The 15248-nt window shown below is 38.4% G+C and overlaps 1 protein-coding gene across 1 annotated transcript in view; it reads left to right on the top strand.

Moving 5' to 3' along the window:
- Positions 1-15248, top strand: part of DNAH8 (dynein axonemal heavy chain 8) — a 329367-nt gene that overhangs the window by 250945 nt on the left and 63174 nt on the right. Inside the window, exon 83 of the mRNA XM_059938771.1 lies at positions 15154-15227. Within this exon, the coding sequence (XP_059794754.1) occupies positions 15154-15227 (74 nt within the window). The remainder of the gene's footprint in view (positions 1-15153; positions 15228-15248) is intronic.

The following is a 15248-nucleotide window of genomic DNA, read 5'->3' as shown; positions in this document are numbered from 1 at the left end:
CTCTCAGGCTGGTGAGTGCTGGTTGGTACTGATCCTCTGTGCAGGAATCTCTCCGCTTTGCCCTCTGCACCCTTGTTGCTGCACTCTCCTCTGTGGCTCCGAAGCTTCCCCCCGCCCATCCCCTGTCTCCGCCAGTGAAGTGTCTTCCTAGTATGTGGAAACATTTCCTCCTTCACATCTCCCTCCCAGAGGTACAGGTCCCATCCCTATTCTTTTGTCTCTGTTTTTTCTTTTTTCTTTTGCCCAACCCAGGTATGTGGGGAGTTTCTTGCCTTTTGGGAAGTCTGAGGTCTTCTGCCAGCGTTCGGTATGTGTTCTGTAGGAGTTATTCCACAAATAGATGTATTTTTCATGTATTTGTGGAGAGAAAGGTGGTCTCCACGTCTTACTCCCCCACCATCTTGAAGGTCCCCTGTATTTAATTTTTGATAGTTTGGTTAATATGTGTCTTGGCGTTTTTCTCTTTGGGTTTATCCTTTATGGTACTCTCTGTGCTTCCTGGACTTGATTAACTATTTGCTTTCCCATGTTAGGGAAGTTTTTGACTATAATCTCTTCAAATATTTTCTCAGTCCCTTTCTTTTTCTCTTCTTCTTCTGGGACCCCTGTAATTCGAATGTTGGTGTGTTTAATGTTGTCCCAGAGGTCTCTGAGACTGTCCTCTTTTCATTCTTTTTTCTTTATTTTGCTCCCTGGCAGTTATTTCCACCATTTTTTCTTCCAGCTCATTTATCTGTTCTTCTGCCTCAGTTATTCTGCTATTGATTCCTTCTAGAGTATTTTTAATTTCAGTAATTGTGTTGTTCATCACTGTTTGTTTGCTCTTTAGTTCTTCTAGATCCTTGTTAAATGTTTCTTGTATTTTCTCCATTCTGTTTCCAAGATTTTGGATCGTGTTTACTGTTATTACTCTGAATTGTTTTCAGGTAGGTTGTCTATTTCATCTTCATTTATTTGGTCTTGTAGGTTTTTACCTTGCTTCTTCATCTGTAACATATTTTTTTGTCGTTTCATTTTTTTTTTTTTTGATGGGTAGTGCTGTATTCCTGTCTTACTGGTTGTTTGGCCTAAGACGTCCAGCACTGGAGTTTGCAGGCAGTTGGATAGAGCTTGGTCTTGGTGCTGAGATGAGGACCTCAGGGAGGCCTCACTCTGATTGGTATTCCCTGGAGTCTGAGGTTCTCTGTTAGTCCAGCGGTTTGGACTTGGAGGTCCCACCACAGGAGCTCAGTCCTGACATCTGGCCTGGGAACCAAAATCCCACAAGCTTTGTGGTGCGGTTAAAAAAAAAGAAAAGAAAGAGAAAAAGGAGCAGTACAATATCAAAGAATAAGAAACAAAATAAAATTAGAAAGATAAAAAATATATTAGGAAAAATAAAACTATAATTGAAACAACTGCAACAAGGTAAAATAAAACTACAACAGAAAAAAGAAAAAAAATGGGGTGGGTGGGCAGAACAAGCCAAAAGGAGAGAACAATAACAAAGTATAAAGAATAAAATAAAATTGAAAAATAAAAGATTTATTAGGAAAAATAAAAATATAAAAGAATCAACAACAATGAATCAACAAGGTAAAACAGAACCCCAATCTAAAAGGGGAAAAAAGAAAAAAAATAAAATAAATAAAAATATAAAAGCCTTGGCTATAGGGGCAGAGTTTAGGTGGAGATGGAACTTAGGCAGGGGTGGGGTTTCGGGTGGGGTTGGACCTAGGCGGGTGGAGGGGGTAACGTTTGTGCGTGTGGCGTGGCCTAGGCTCAGGATCCATGTAGCCATAAAAGGTCTTGGGGTGGGGCCTAGGTGGGCGATATTCAAGAGTGGGGTGGGGCCTCTGCTTAGGACCTGCGGGGAAAGGGAGAGGCAGCACGTGGAAAGGAGGGCCTCTGGAGTATGGAGTTCTGGAGTTTGGAGGTAGGGCCCTGAGTGAGAGTGTGTGGGTGGCGTTTAGGCCCAGCATGTTGGAGGGAGTCTCCGAGTGTAGAGGTAGGGCCCTGGTTGGGGGTGTAGGGGCGGGGCTTGGGTTCTGCATGGCAGGAGGGAGACTCCAAGGGCAGAGGATTAGGCCCAGGAGCCCAACAGGCTCCCTGGTGCCTAAGTGGACAGGGAAAGCACTGGCTGCATTCCCTTCTGTTCCTTTGCACCCTTCCCCACTGTCCCCCCTAGGGTCTCCCTTGTCGCCGCTGGACCCCTAACCGTGGGTTGGTCCCTCTGGGGGTAGGAACTCCTCCCCTCCCCCAGCCACCCCTCAGGGGTGCTGCTCCTGTAGGTCCGGCCTTTACTTTTGCTCCCCCTTTCCTCCCTCGCACTCCCTCAGGATCCACATGGCTAGAGGGGGCCTCAGTGGGCAGAGGATCAGGCCCAGGATCTCAGCAGGTTCCTGGGGGCCCAAGCGGGCAGGGGAAACCTGGCCATGCTCCCTTTTGATCCTTTGCCCTCCCAGTGGTTCCCCAATTTCCCCCTTCGGGCGTGGGATCCCTTCCCCTTCCCCAGCCGCCCCTCAGGGGTGCCAGTCCTGCCCCACCTCCACTTCTCCTCCCCCTTCACTCCCCCCAAGCCCTGCATCCTACCAGTCACTGGGGGTTCCTCCCATCTCCTTAGGTGTCCGTGGTCCCCCACCGGTGCCTGGTAGGTGCCCTAGTTGTGAGGAGACGCGAATTCCGCATCCTCCTAGTACGCCATGTTGACTCTGCCCCCTCTGCACTACTGTTTCCTGACTGCTTTTCTTTTGTTTCTGCATTCCTTCACTTCCTTAATTAACTGTTGGAATCTGCCCTTTGGAACTCAGGGAAGGTCTAGAAGGCTGAAGCATTTTTCCTACAGACAAGAAATGGGGGACACAGAAAGGCTTTTGTTATCTGTTTGGTTTCAAAAAAAAGATAGAAGTGTGGGTTGGGAATCACAGCATTCTTATTTCAGCTGGAGACACTGGCAGTCCTTTTTTAATATATATCATAAATCTTTAAAATGTTTGTATGCTTTGTCCCAACTAGTCTACATGTACTAATTTATCATAAAAACAAACTGAAAGATACACATCAAGATTCATATACAAAGATGTTTAATCTAGTGCTATTTATAGTATTGAAAAATTGAAAGTGTCTTAAATACACAAAAGGATAGTGGCTGAATTGACAAGAATGCATCAACATGATGGAACATTGTGCCGCCATTAAAAACTGTTTCCCAATAATATTTAATGATAATAAAATACAATGTACTGTTAAAAAGTAGAGATATAAAATGACATATATATGTATTATAACACATATATATAATTTTTAATATAGATAGGTCTACAATCTCTTATTCAAATCCCTTGGGGTCAGATACATTGCAGAAATCAGAATTTTCCACCTTTTAGAAAGATAGTATTTCATATATTATATAATACATTGCAGATGAAAGTATTAATATTCATAAAGATAGTGATAAATAAAGACTATAAATAGGCTCATATCCATTCAGGTCAGCTTTTGCCACCAAAGTGATTTTGTGGCAAAACTGTCAGTTTTCAGATTGTTTTGAATTGTGAAATGAGGGTAAGTGGTTGTGGACTGTGCATACTAAAAAGATTAGAATGAAGGTCTCTATGGAAGGAAATTGGTGATTTTTGTTTTTTTCTTTATAGTCTCCTATATTTTACAAAGCTTTCACTATAAGCCTATATTATTTAATTGGATTTTTTAAAGTTTTAAAAAGAAAGAGGAAAAGTGAAAGACACTCAAGCCTAATTTTGAGAAGATATAGAAAGGCAGTTGAAATCTTACTAAAGTCTCTGAAATATAACCAAGCCAAACAAACAAAAAAAAAAACCCCCAAACCACACACACACACACACACAAACCCCCAAAATCCCATACCACCAAAGAATAATCATGCTGCATTACCTGCAAAATAATTCCTACAACACCCTCTGCATCCATCCTTCTCTTGGTAGTCCCCATCATGATGTTCTGGCAGCTTTTCCCACCCCCTTTGGAAATTCAGCCTGCACTGCCTCTTATCTCACTGGCCTCTGTCCTTTGGGATTCTTTCCTTCCTCAAGTGCAAAGCTTCCTCACTTTTCCAATGTCAGTCAATCTAGTGTTTCCAGACTATTCAGAAATTTATCAAATATTTATCAACCTATGTTAAAAATGAAGAAAGATTGCAGATTAATAGCTTAACCTTCCACCTTAAGCAACTAGGAAAAGAAGAGCAAACCCAAAGCAATCAAAAGGAAGGAAATAATAAATATTTGAGTGGAAAAAAAATGCAAGAGGGAATTAAAAGACAATAGAGAGTCATCCAACCAAAAGTATCTTCTTTGAAAAGATCAACAAAATTGGCAAACTTTTGTTTTGACTGACCAAGAATAAAGGAGAGAAGACTAAGATAACTAAAATCAGGAATGAAAGAGGGTTATCAATGAAAATAATCAATAAACAATCTATAATAAGAATAGAAAAGAGTTTTATTTGAGTCAAACTGAGGACTAAAGCCAGAATAGCCTCTCAGATAACTCAGAGGACCCGCTCTGGAGAAGCATGGTTTTCAGCACAGTTTTGTGTCTTGTCAGAACGAAGAACACCAAACAAGTCAGAGATACATTCCTTCAAGGTTTCAAGAAAAACAGATCAGCAAGTACATAGTGAGTCAGTATGGCCTTGGCACCTGGGAAGGGAGTCTTATCATCAAAGGAGTACAAACATTGGCATCCCAGGAAGGGAGGCATTTATAAAATCTTTATTTTTAACATGGACATTCTTTAATTCTGGTCAATGTGTCCTTCTCTCTGATAATTAGAGCAGGTGTACAATGTATGTTTGATAGGCCAAAAACAGGCTATTTTAGTTAGCATAAAATTCAAGTAAACTCATGTATAAGCCAGAATGACATTGCCATATCTCAATATGTGAAATTTTCTTTTATCAACGGACATCTCTATTGACCTGACAAAAATAAAAAAGATCATAACGTAATATTATGAACACTTATGCAACAAATTAGATAACCTAGATGAAATGGACAAATTATTAGAAAGAGACAACTACTGAAACTGACTCAAGAAGAAATAGAAAACCCGAATACATCTATAAGAAGTAGAAAGAAAGAAAAAAGAATGAAAAGAAATGAAGACAGCCTAGGAGACCTCTGGGACAACATTAAACGCAACAACATTCATATTATAGGGGTCCCAGAAGGAGAAGAGAGGGAGAAAGGACCCGAGTAATATTTGAAGAGATTATAGTCAAAACCTTCCCTAACATGGAAAAGGAAATAGCCACCCAAGTCCAGGAAGTGCAGAGAGTCCCAAGAAGAAACACGCCGAGACACATAGTAATCAAATTGACAAAAATTAAAGACAAAGAAAAATTATTGAAAGCAACAAGGGAAAAACAGCAAATAACATAAAAGGGAACTCCCATAAGGTTAACAGCTGATCTCTCAGCAGAAAATCTACAAGCCAGAAGGGAGTGGCATGATATATTTAAAGTGATGAAAGGGAAGAACCTACAACCCAGATCACTCTACCCGGCAAGGATCTCATTCACATTTGACAGAGAAATCAAAAGCTTTACAGACAAGCAAAAGCTAAGAGAATTCAGCACCACCAAACCAGGTCTACAACAAATGCTAAAGGAACTTCTCTAAGTGGGAAACACAAGAGAAGAAAAGGACCTACAAAAACAAACCCATAACAATTAAGAAAATGGTAATAGGAACATACATATTGATAATTACCTTAAACGTGAATGGATTAAATGCTCCAACCAAAAGACACAGGCTCACTGAATGGATACAAAAACAAGACCCATATATATGCTGTCTACAAGAGACCCACTTCAGACCTAGGGACACATACAGACTGGAAGTGAGGTGATGGAAAAATATATTCCATGCAAATGGAAATCAAAAGAAAGCTGGAGTAGCAACACTCATATAAGATAAAATAGACTTTAAAACAAAGAATGTTGCAAGAGACAAGGAGGGCCACTACATAATGATCAAGGGATCAATCCAAGAAGAAGATATAAAAATTATAAATATATATGCACCCAACATAGGAGCACCTCAATACATAAGGCCACTGCTAACAGATATAAAAGAGGAAATCAACAGTAACACAATAATAGTGGGGGACTTTAACACCTCACTTACACCAATGGACAGATCATCCAAAATGAAAATAAATAAGGAAACAGAAGCTTTAAATGATAAAATAGACCAGATAGATTTAATTGATATTTATAGGACATTCCATCCAAAAACAGCAGATTACACTTTCATCTCAAGTGCACACGGAACATTCTCCAGGATAGATCACTTCTTGGGTCACAAATCAAGCCTCAGTAAATTTAAGAAAATTGAAATCACATCAAGCATCTTTTCTGACCACAACGTCATGAGATTAGAAATCAATTATAGGGAAAAAACCATAAAAAACACAAACACAAGGAGGCTACACAATATGTTACTAAGTAACCAAGAGATCACTGAAGAAATCAAAGAGGAAATAAAAAATTACCTAGACACAATTGACAATGAAAACACAACGATCCAAAACCTATGGGATGCAGGAAAAGCAGTTCTAAGAGGGAAGTTTATAGCAATACAAGCCTACTTCAAGAAACAAGAAAAATGTCAAATAAACAATCTAACCTTACACCTAAAGGAAGTAGAGAAAGAAAAACAAACAACACCCAAAGTTAGTAGAAGGAAAGAAATCATAAAGATCAGAGCAGAAATAAATGAAATAGAAACAAAGAAAACAAGAGCAAAGATAATAAAACTAAAAGGTTGTTCTTTGAAAAGATAAACAAAATTGATAAACCAACCATTAGCCAGACTCATCAAGAAAAAGAGGGAGAGGACTCAAATCAATAAAATTAGAAATGAAAAAGGAGAAGTTACAACAGACACTGCAGAAATACAAAGCATCCTAACAGACTACTACAAGGAAATCTATGCCAATAAAATGGACAACCTGGAAGAAATGGACAAATTCTTAGAAAGGTACAACCTTCCAAGACTGAACCAGGAAGAAATAGAAAATATGAACAGACCAATCACAAGTAATAAAATTGAAACTGTGATTAAAAATCTTCCAACAAACAAAAAACCAGGACCAGATGGCTTCACAGGTGAATTCTATCAAACATTTAGAGAAGAGCTAACACCCATCCTTCTCAAACTCTTCCAAAAAATTGCAGAGGAAGGAACATTCCCAAACTCATTCTACGAGGCCACCATCACCCTGATACCAAAACCAGACAAAGATACTACAAAAAAAGAAAATTACAGACGAATATCACTGATGAATATAGATGCAAAAATCCTCAACAAAATACTAGCAAGCAGAATCCAACAACACATTAAAAGGATCATACACCATGATCAAGTGGGATTTATCCCAGGGATGCAAGGATTCTTCAATATATGCAAATCAATCAATGTGACACACCATATTAACAAACTGAAGAATAAAAACCATATGATCATCTCAGTAGATGCAGAAAAAGCTTTCAACAAAATTCAACACCCATTTATGATAAAAGCTCTCCAGAAAGTGGGCATAGAGGGAAGCTACCTCAGCATAATAAAGGCCATATATGACAAACCCACAGCAGACATCATTCTCAATGGTGAAAAGCTGAAAGCATTTCCTCTAAGATCAGGAACAAGACAAGGATGTCCACTGTTGCCACTATTATACAACATTGTTTTGGAAGTCCTAGCCATGGCAATCAGAGAAAGAAAAGAAATAAAAGGAATACAAATTGGAAAAGAAATTTACTTCTTCTTACTGTCACTGTTTGCAGATGACATGATACTATGCATAGAGAATCCTAAAGATGCCACCAGAAAACTACTAGAGCTAATCAATGAATTTGGTAAAGTTGCAGTATACAAAATTAATGCACAGATATCTCTTGCATTCCTATACACTAATGATGAAAATCTGAAAGAGAAATTAAGGAAAGAGTCCTATTTACAACTGCAAGAAAAAGAATAAAATACCTAGGAATAAACCTACCTAGGAGACAAAAGACCTGTATGCAGAAAACTATAAGACACTGATGAAAGAAATTAAAGACGATACAAACAGATGGAGAGATATACCATGTTCTTGGATTGGAAGAATCAACATTGTGAAAATGACTATACTACCCAAAGCAATCTACAGATTCAATGCAATCCCTATCAAATTACCAATGGCATTTTTTACAGAACTAGAACAAAACATCTTAAAATTTGTATGGAGACACAAAGACCCTGAATAGCCAACACAGTCTTGAGGGAAACAAACGGAGTTGGAGGAATCAGACTCCCTGACTTCAGACTATGCTACAAAGCTACAGTAATCAAGACAATATGGTACTGGCACAGAAACAGAAATATAGATCAATGGAAAAGGATAGAAAGCCCAGAGATAAACCCATGCACCTATGGTCGACTAATCTATGACAAAGGAGGCAAGGATATACAATGGAGAAAAGACAGTCTCTTCAATAAGTGGTGCTGGGAAAACTGGACAGCTACATGTAAAAGAATTAAATTAGAACACTCCCTAACACCATACACAAAAGTAAACTCAAAATGGATTCGAGACCTAAATGTAAGACTGGGCACTATAAAACTCTTAGAGGAAAACATAGAAAGCACACTCTCTGACATAAATCACAGCAAGATCTTTTTTGATCCACCTCCTAGAGTAATGGAAATAAAAACAAAAACAAACAAATGGGACCTAATGAAACTTAAAAGCTTTTACAAAACAAAGGAAACTACAAACAAGATGAAAAGACAACCCTCAGAATCAGAGAAAATATTTGCAAATGAATCAACGGACAAAGGATTAATCTCCAAAATATATAAACAGCTCATGCAGCTCAATATTAAAAAAACAAACAACCCAATCAAAAAATGGGCAGAAGACCTAAATGGACATTTCTCCAAAGATGACATACAGATGGCCAAGAGGCACATGAAAAGCTGCTCAACATCACTAATTATAAGAGAAATGCAAATCAAAACTACAATGAGGTATCACCTTACACCAGTTAGAATGGGCATCATCAGAAAATCTACAAACAACAAATGCTGGAGAGGGTGTGGAGAAAAGGGAACCCTCTTGCACTGTTGGTGGGAATGTAAATTGATACAGCCACTATGGAGAACAGTATGGAGGTTCCTTAAAAAACTAAAAATAGAATTACCATATGACCCAGCAATCCCACTAATGGGCATATACCCAGAGTAAACCATAATTCAAAAAGACATATGCACCCAATGTTCATTGCAGCACTATTTACAATAGAATAGGTCACGGAAGCAACCTAAATGCCCATCGACAGACGAATGGATAAAGAAGTAGTGGTACATATATACAATGGAATATTACTCAGCCATAAAAAAGGAACGAAATTGGGTTATTTGTAGAGACATAGATGGATCTAGAGACTGTCATACAGAGTGAAGTAAGTCAGAAAGAGAAAAACAAATATCGTATATTAACGCATATATGTGGAACCTAGAAAAATGGTACAGATGAACTGGTTTGCAGGGCAGAAATAGAGAGACAGATGTAGAGAACAAACGTATGGACACCAAGGGAGGAAAGTGGTGCAGGGGTGGTGGTGGTGGTGGTGTGATGAATTGGGAGATTGTGATTGACATATATACACTAATATGTACAAAATGGATAACTAATAAGAACCTGCTGTATACAAAAAAATGAAATAAAAATCAAAAATTCAAAAAAAAAAAAGTAAAAAGATTGATTTAGTAATCAAAATCTTCCCAACAAAAGAAATACCAGGACTAGATGCCTTCATGGGTGAATTCTACTGAATGTTTAATGAATAACACCAATTCTTCACAAATCTTTCCAAAAAATAAAAGAGAATACTTCCTGACTCATTCTATGAGACCGTATTACTCTGATACCAATTCTAGACAAAGACATTAGAAGGAAACCAATATCCTTTTTGAATATAGAACCAAAAATTCTCAACAAAATCTATCAAACCAAACCCAGCACCATATAAAAAGGATTATACACCATGACCAAGGGGATTTATCACAAGAATGCAAGGTTGGTTAAACATATGGAAATTAATCAATGTAATACACCATGTTAATAGAATACAGAACAAAAACCACATGGTTATCTTAATAGTTGCAGAAAAAGCATTGAAAAAATCCAACACTCTTTCATGATGAAAGTGCTCAACAAACTAGGAATAAAAGGGAACTTCTTCAACCTGATGAGGGCACCTACAAAACCCCACAGCTAACATCCTACTTAATGTTGAAAGACTGAATATTTTTCCCCAAACATCAGGAGCAAGAGAAGAATGTCTACTTGTACTTCTACTTAGCACTGTATTGGAGGTTTTAGTCAGACCAGAAGAAGAAATAAATGGCATTCACACTGGAAAAGAAGAAGTAAAACCATCTCAATTTGAAGATGACATGATTTTGTATATAGAAAATCCTAAGTAGTCCACCAAAAGACTACTAGGGCTAATAAACAAGTTCAACAAGATTGCAGAACACAAGATCCTATTCGAAAATCCATTGTTTTTCTATACACTAACAAGAACAAACCAAAAATTTATAAACAAACCAAAACTTTATGTAATTATAAATGCAATTTCATTTACAATATCATAAAAGATACATAGGAATAAATTTAACAAAGAAGTGCAAAGCTTGTGTGTTGAAAACTACAAAACATAGTTGAAAAATTAAAGAAGATATAATAATGATAATAATGATGATGATGATAAAAATAGAAAGACATCCCATGTTCATGGATAGATAGACTTAATTTTTTTATTGTTATTATTATTATTATTATTTTGGCCCTGCTGCCCAGCTTGTGGGATTTTACTTCCCTGACCAGGGATTGAAACTGGGACATGGCAGTGAAAGTGTTGAGTCCTAACCACTGGACTGCCAGGGAATTCCTGGAAGACTTTAAATTGATAAGATGACAGCACTCTCCAAATTGATCTAACAGCTTTAAAGCAACTCCCATCAAAATCCCAGCTGCCTTTTTTTGGTGGAAATTGACAAGCTGATCCTAAAATTCATATGGAAATACATGGAACCCAGAATAGCCAAAACAACCTTGTAAAAGAAGAACAAAGGTGTAGGACTCACACTTCCTGATTTTTAAAACCTACTACGAAGCTACAGTAATCAGACAGAATGGTACTGGCATAAGGATAGACATATATATCAATGGAATAGAATTGGGGGTCCAGAAATAACCCTCATTTATGGTCAGTTGCTTCTCAACAAGGGTGCCAGACCATTCAATGGAGAAAGGACAGCCTCTTCAACAAACCATGCTGGAAAAACTAATATCTATCAATACTTTCAAAAGAATAAAGTTTAACCTTTATTTCACACCATGTACAAAAATTAACTCAAAATTATCAGAGACATTAATGTAAGAGCTAAAACTATCAAACTCTTAGAAGAAAATGTAGGAATAAATCTTTGTGACTGGATTAGGCAGTAATTTTCTAGATATGACACTTAAAACATGGGAAACAAAAGAGAAAATAGATAAATTGGACTTAAACAAAATTGAAAACTTTTGTCCTTCAACGAATACCATCAAGAAAGTGAAAAAGACAACCTATTAATACAATATGAGAGAAAATATTTGCAAGTAATATATCTGATAAGGATCTGGTATACAGAATGTAAAAAGAACTTCTTACAATGCAAAAATAAAGAGTCAAATAACCCAGTTAAAAAACGAGCCATGGATTTGAATAGACATTTCTCCAAAGAAGATATACATATGGCCAATAAGCACATGAAAAGTTACTCAACACCATTAATCATTAGGGAAATGGATATCAAAACTACAGTGTGATACCACTTCATTTCAAGATGGCTATAATCAAAAAGATGGACAATAGCAAGTGTTGACAAGGATGTGGAAAAATTAGAACTTTTATACATTGCTGATGGAACTGTAAAGTGGTGCAGCTGCTTTGGAAAACAGCCTGGCAGTTCCTCAAAAAGTTAAGCATAGAATTGCAGTGACCCAACAATTCTACTCCTAAGTCTATACCTAAGAGAATTGACAACATGTCCACACAAAGGCTTATACATGAATGTTCATAGCAGCATTATTCATACTAGCCAAAAATTGGAAACAACCCAAATGTCCATCAGCTGATGAATGGATAAACAAAATAGAGTACATCTGTACAATGGACTACTACTCAGCCATAAAAAAGAATGAAGTTGTGATGCATGCTACAATATGGATGAACCTTGAAAATATTATGCTAAGTAAAAGAAGACAGACACAAAAGGTCACATATCGCATAATTCCATTTATATGAAATGTCTAGAATAGAGATAGAAAGTAGATTAGTGGTTGCTAGAGTGGGAGAGGGTGATGGGGACTGCTAATGGATGTGGAGTTTCTTTTTGGGTTGATGAAAATGATCTGAAATTGGACAGTAGTAATGGTTCCACAACTCTATGAATATACTAAAAAAACATTGAATTGTAGACTTTAAAGGGGTAAGTTTTATGATATGTGAATTATATCTGTTTTTAAAGTTTGAGAAAATATCTATTGAGTATCTACTGAGTGCTATGCACTGTCTAGGTGCTGGATAAGCCACTGTGGTATAAGTCCCTTGTGGAGCTGATGTTCTAGTGTCAGGGGAAAACAGACAGTAATTAATTAACAAGTGAGTAAATAATATGCCAAAAAGTATATAATATGCTAAGAAAAAGTAGGGTAAGGGGCAGAGTGACGGGGATAGGTATGCTGTACTAGATCAGATGGTCAGGGAAGGCCTTGTTGAGAAGGTGAGGAAGACCTTGTTGAGAAGGTGAGGAAGACCTGAGATGTAAGGAATTACGTCAGTGGAGTGTTTGAGGAGACACATTGCAGGCAGAGGGAATAGAGGTGAGGCTGGAGTGTGCCTGGGGAGGAGGGAGGAAGCCAGTGTGGCTGGAGAAGTGTGAATGAGTGGTGGTGAGATCCTGAAAAGTGTGTGTGTGTGTGTGTGTGTGTGTGTGTGTGTGTGTAGAGTGCGGCAGCAATGGGAGCCAATTGTGTAGGGTCTTAGAGGTAAGAATTTGAACTGGATTCTGGATTTTGTGCAGGATGAAATGAGAAGCCATCGGATGTTTCTGAGCAGAGGATGGACGTAATCTGATTTAGGATTCGACAGAATTCCTCTGTCTGCCATGGGAAGACTAACTAGTAGAGAAAAAGAGTGGGAGAGAGGTAACCAGTTAGTAGGCTACTGCAAGAATACAGGCAAGAGGTGATGGACCGGGGAATAAAAGTGTAGATGTCCAGAAGTGGTCAGATTCTGGGTTTGTTTTGAAGGAATGCCTCTAAGTCTCCTCTTGACCACTTACCCAGGTCAAGATAAGAAACTCAGGCCACCTCAACAAAAACCAGTTCTTCCTTTTAAAAGGTGTATTTCAGCAGAGTTGGAAGGACAGGGGAGATAGATTGTGGCTCATGCTCACATGTTAATACTTTTTGTCCCTATCAAACTTTCCTCCATTGACCTACCTAACATTTGTGGGTTCTTCTGAAACAAGAGGGGCTCTATCTCTTTGTACAGTTTGGAGGCTCCTCCCTTTCAAGTTCCACCTCTCCTTCCTTCTCCTATTATAGGGTGTGTGGATTCTTCTCAGATGCCCTGGGAGCAGTGCCTGGTTCCCCTTGAGCAGGAGACATTCATGAGGGCTTTGGTGGGAAAATCCAGCTTTGTTCAGTGACCTTTGGACAATGCAGTTCCCAGTTTTTCAAACAGTGCTCTGCCATCCTCTCTCAGGCACCCACTGCAGAGTTTCACCCTGTGACCCTGAGTCCACAAATAATCCTAATGCTGCACCCTGCGAACCCTCACAGAATCTCTGGTCATTAACCCCATGGTGCTATATTTTAAATGGTGTGCCCTGGCAACTTCTTCTCTGGTTCCTGACATACTTCTAACTCCACCCTGTGAATTTTCTCTCATCCTCTGTACCTTCTACCAGCAGTTTCCAAATCAGCCTCATTGTTCGCCCAGCTACAGCAGCCCTTTTTTCTGAGGATTCAGGCTCCTCCAGTAGAGTAGGGCAAAAGCATACACTGCTTCACAATGTCTCCATTGACCTCCTTTCCCTGTGCCTCTAGAGATCTAGAGATCATGCCTCTAAAATTCAAGAAGACCTGGGTCCACAAAGACTTGCTTAAAAGTTAATTTCCAATTCCAGTTTCACAAGCATGATTTAGAGACTTTTGCAATTTAGTGAATTCATGTGACAGGCACAAGTGTGGTTCTCTGCCTGGGACATCAAATTCACTAATGAGCCTAAATAGTGTATATTCTGCTGAATTATAATCACACCTCTAATCTTGGAGTGGTCTCCACTTTTTTTTCATGCTCAGTTACAAGATGATGATTTAATCCTGAGGAACAGTTATCCCTGAATGTAGCCCTCATGGGGCTGAGCTGCCACAAGTTCCATCTTGGAAAATGGACAAATATGCAAACAAAACCCAAACAGACAGACAGACAAAACACTGCATACTTGACATTGTAAAAGAATAAAAAGCCAACTAAATCTTTACTGAAGCATCTGATAAAACACACAAAAAATATTCTAATCAAAACATAGAACAGGGAACTCTACTCAGTGCTCTGTGGTGACCTAAATGGGAAGGAAATCTAAAAAAGAGTGGGTATATGTATATGTATAACTGATTCACTTTGCTGTACAGCAGAAACAAATACAACATTGTAAAGCAACTATACTCCAATAAAATTTAATTTAAAAATTTAGCAAAACTCAAAAATCCTCTTTCCCTCTTAATGCCTATGATAGCATTATAGCTGCCTCTCCCCCATCAATCTATCTCCTCGTTATCTCCAAAGACGCCAGAACTCTCTAAAAGACCTGCCTTGTGCCTTTTGTCTCTCTTTTCTTGTCCTTCCCTTTCCAGTTTCTGCTCCACTCATTTCTCTCATCAACACAACTGAAAGCCAGACTTGTTTGAATAACAAAGTCTCCTTAGAAGCCACGGAGGGAGGGAGGCTATGACCATTCAGGAATTAATTTTTTGTCCCAATCCTGTTATAAAATTTATGTTTTATCATAGTGATCCTTCTATGTTACAGAATGCAGAACTATCTCAATGGGGCAAGGACAAGAAGTACATGCTCGAAAGCTGATTCAGATGTCAATGCAGCAGGTATGTAGCAATGGACAACTA

The sequence above is a fragment of the Balaenoptera ricei genome, chromosome 11 (genome assembly GCF_028023285.1).
Source record: "Balaenoptera ricei isolate mBalRic1 chromosome 11, mBalRic1.hap2, whole genome shotgun sequence".
In the NCBI taxonomy this organism is placed as follows: domain Eukaryota; kingdom Metazoa; phylum Chordata; class Mammalia; order Artiodactyla; family Balaenopteridae; genus Balaenoptera; species Balaenoptera ricei.
The sequence above is the reverse complement of the archived record's forward strand: the minus strand, read 5'-3'. Positions and strand labels throughout refer to the sequence as shown.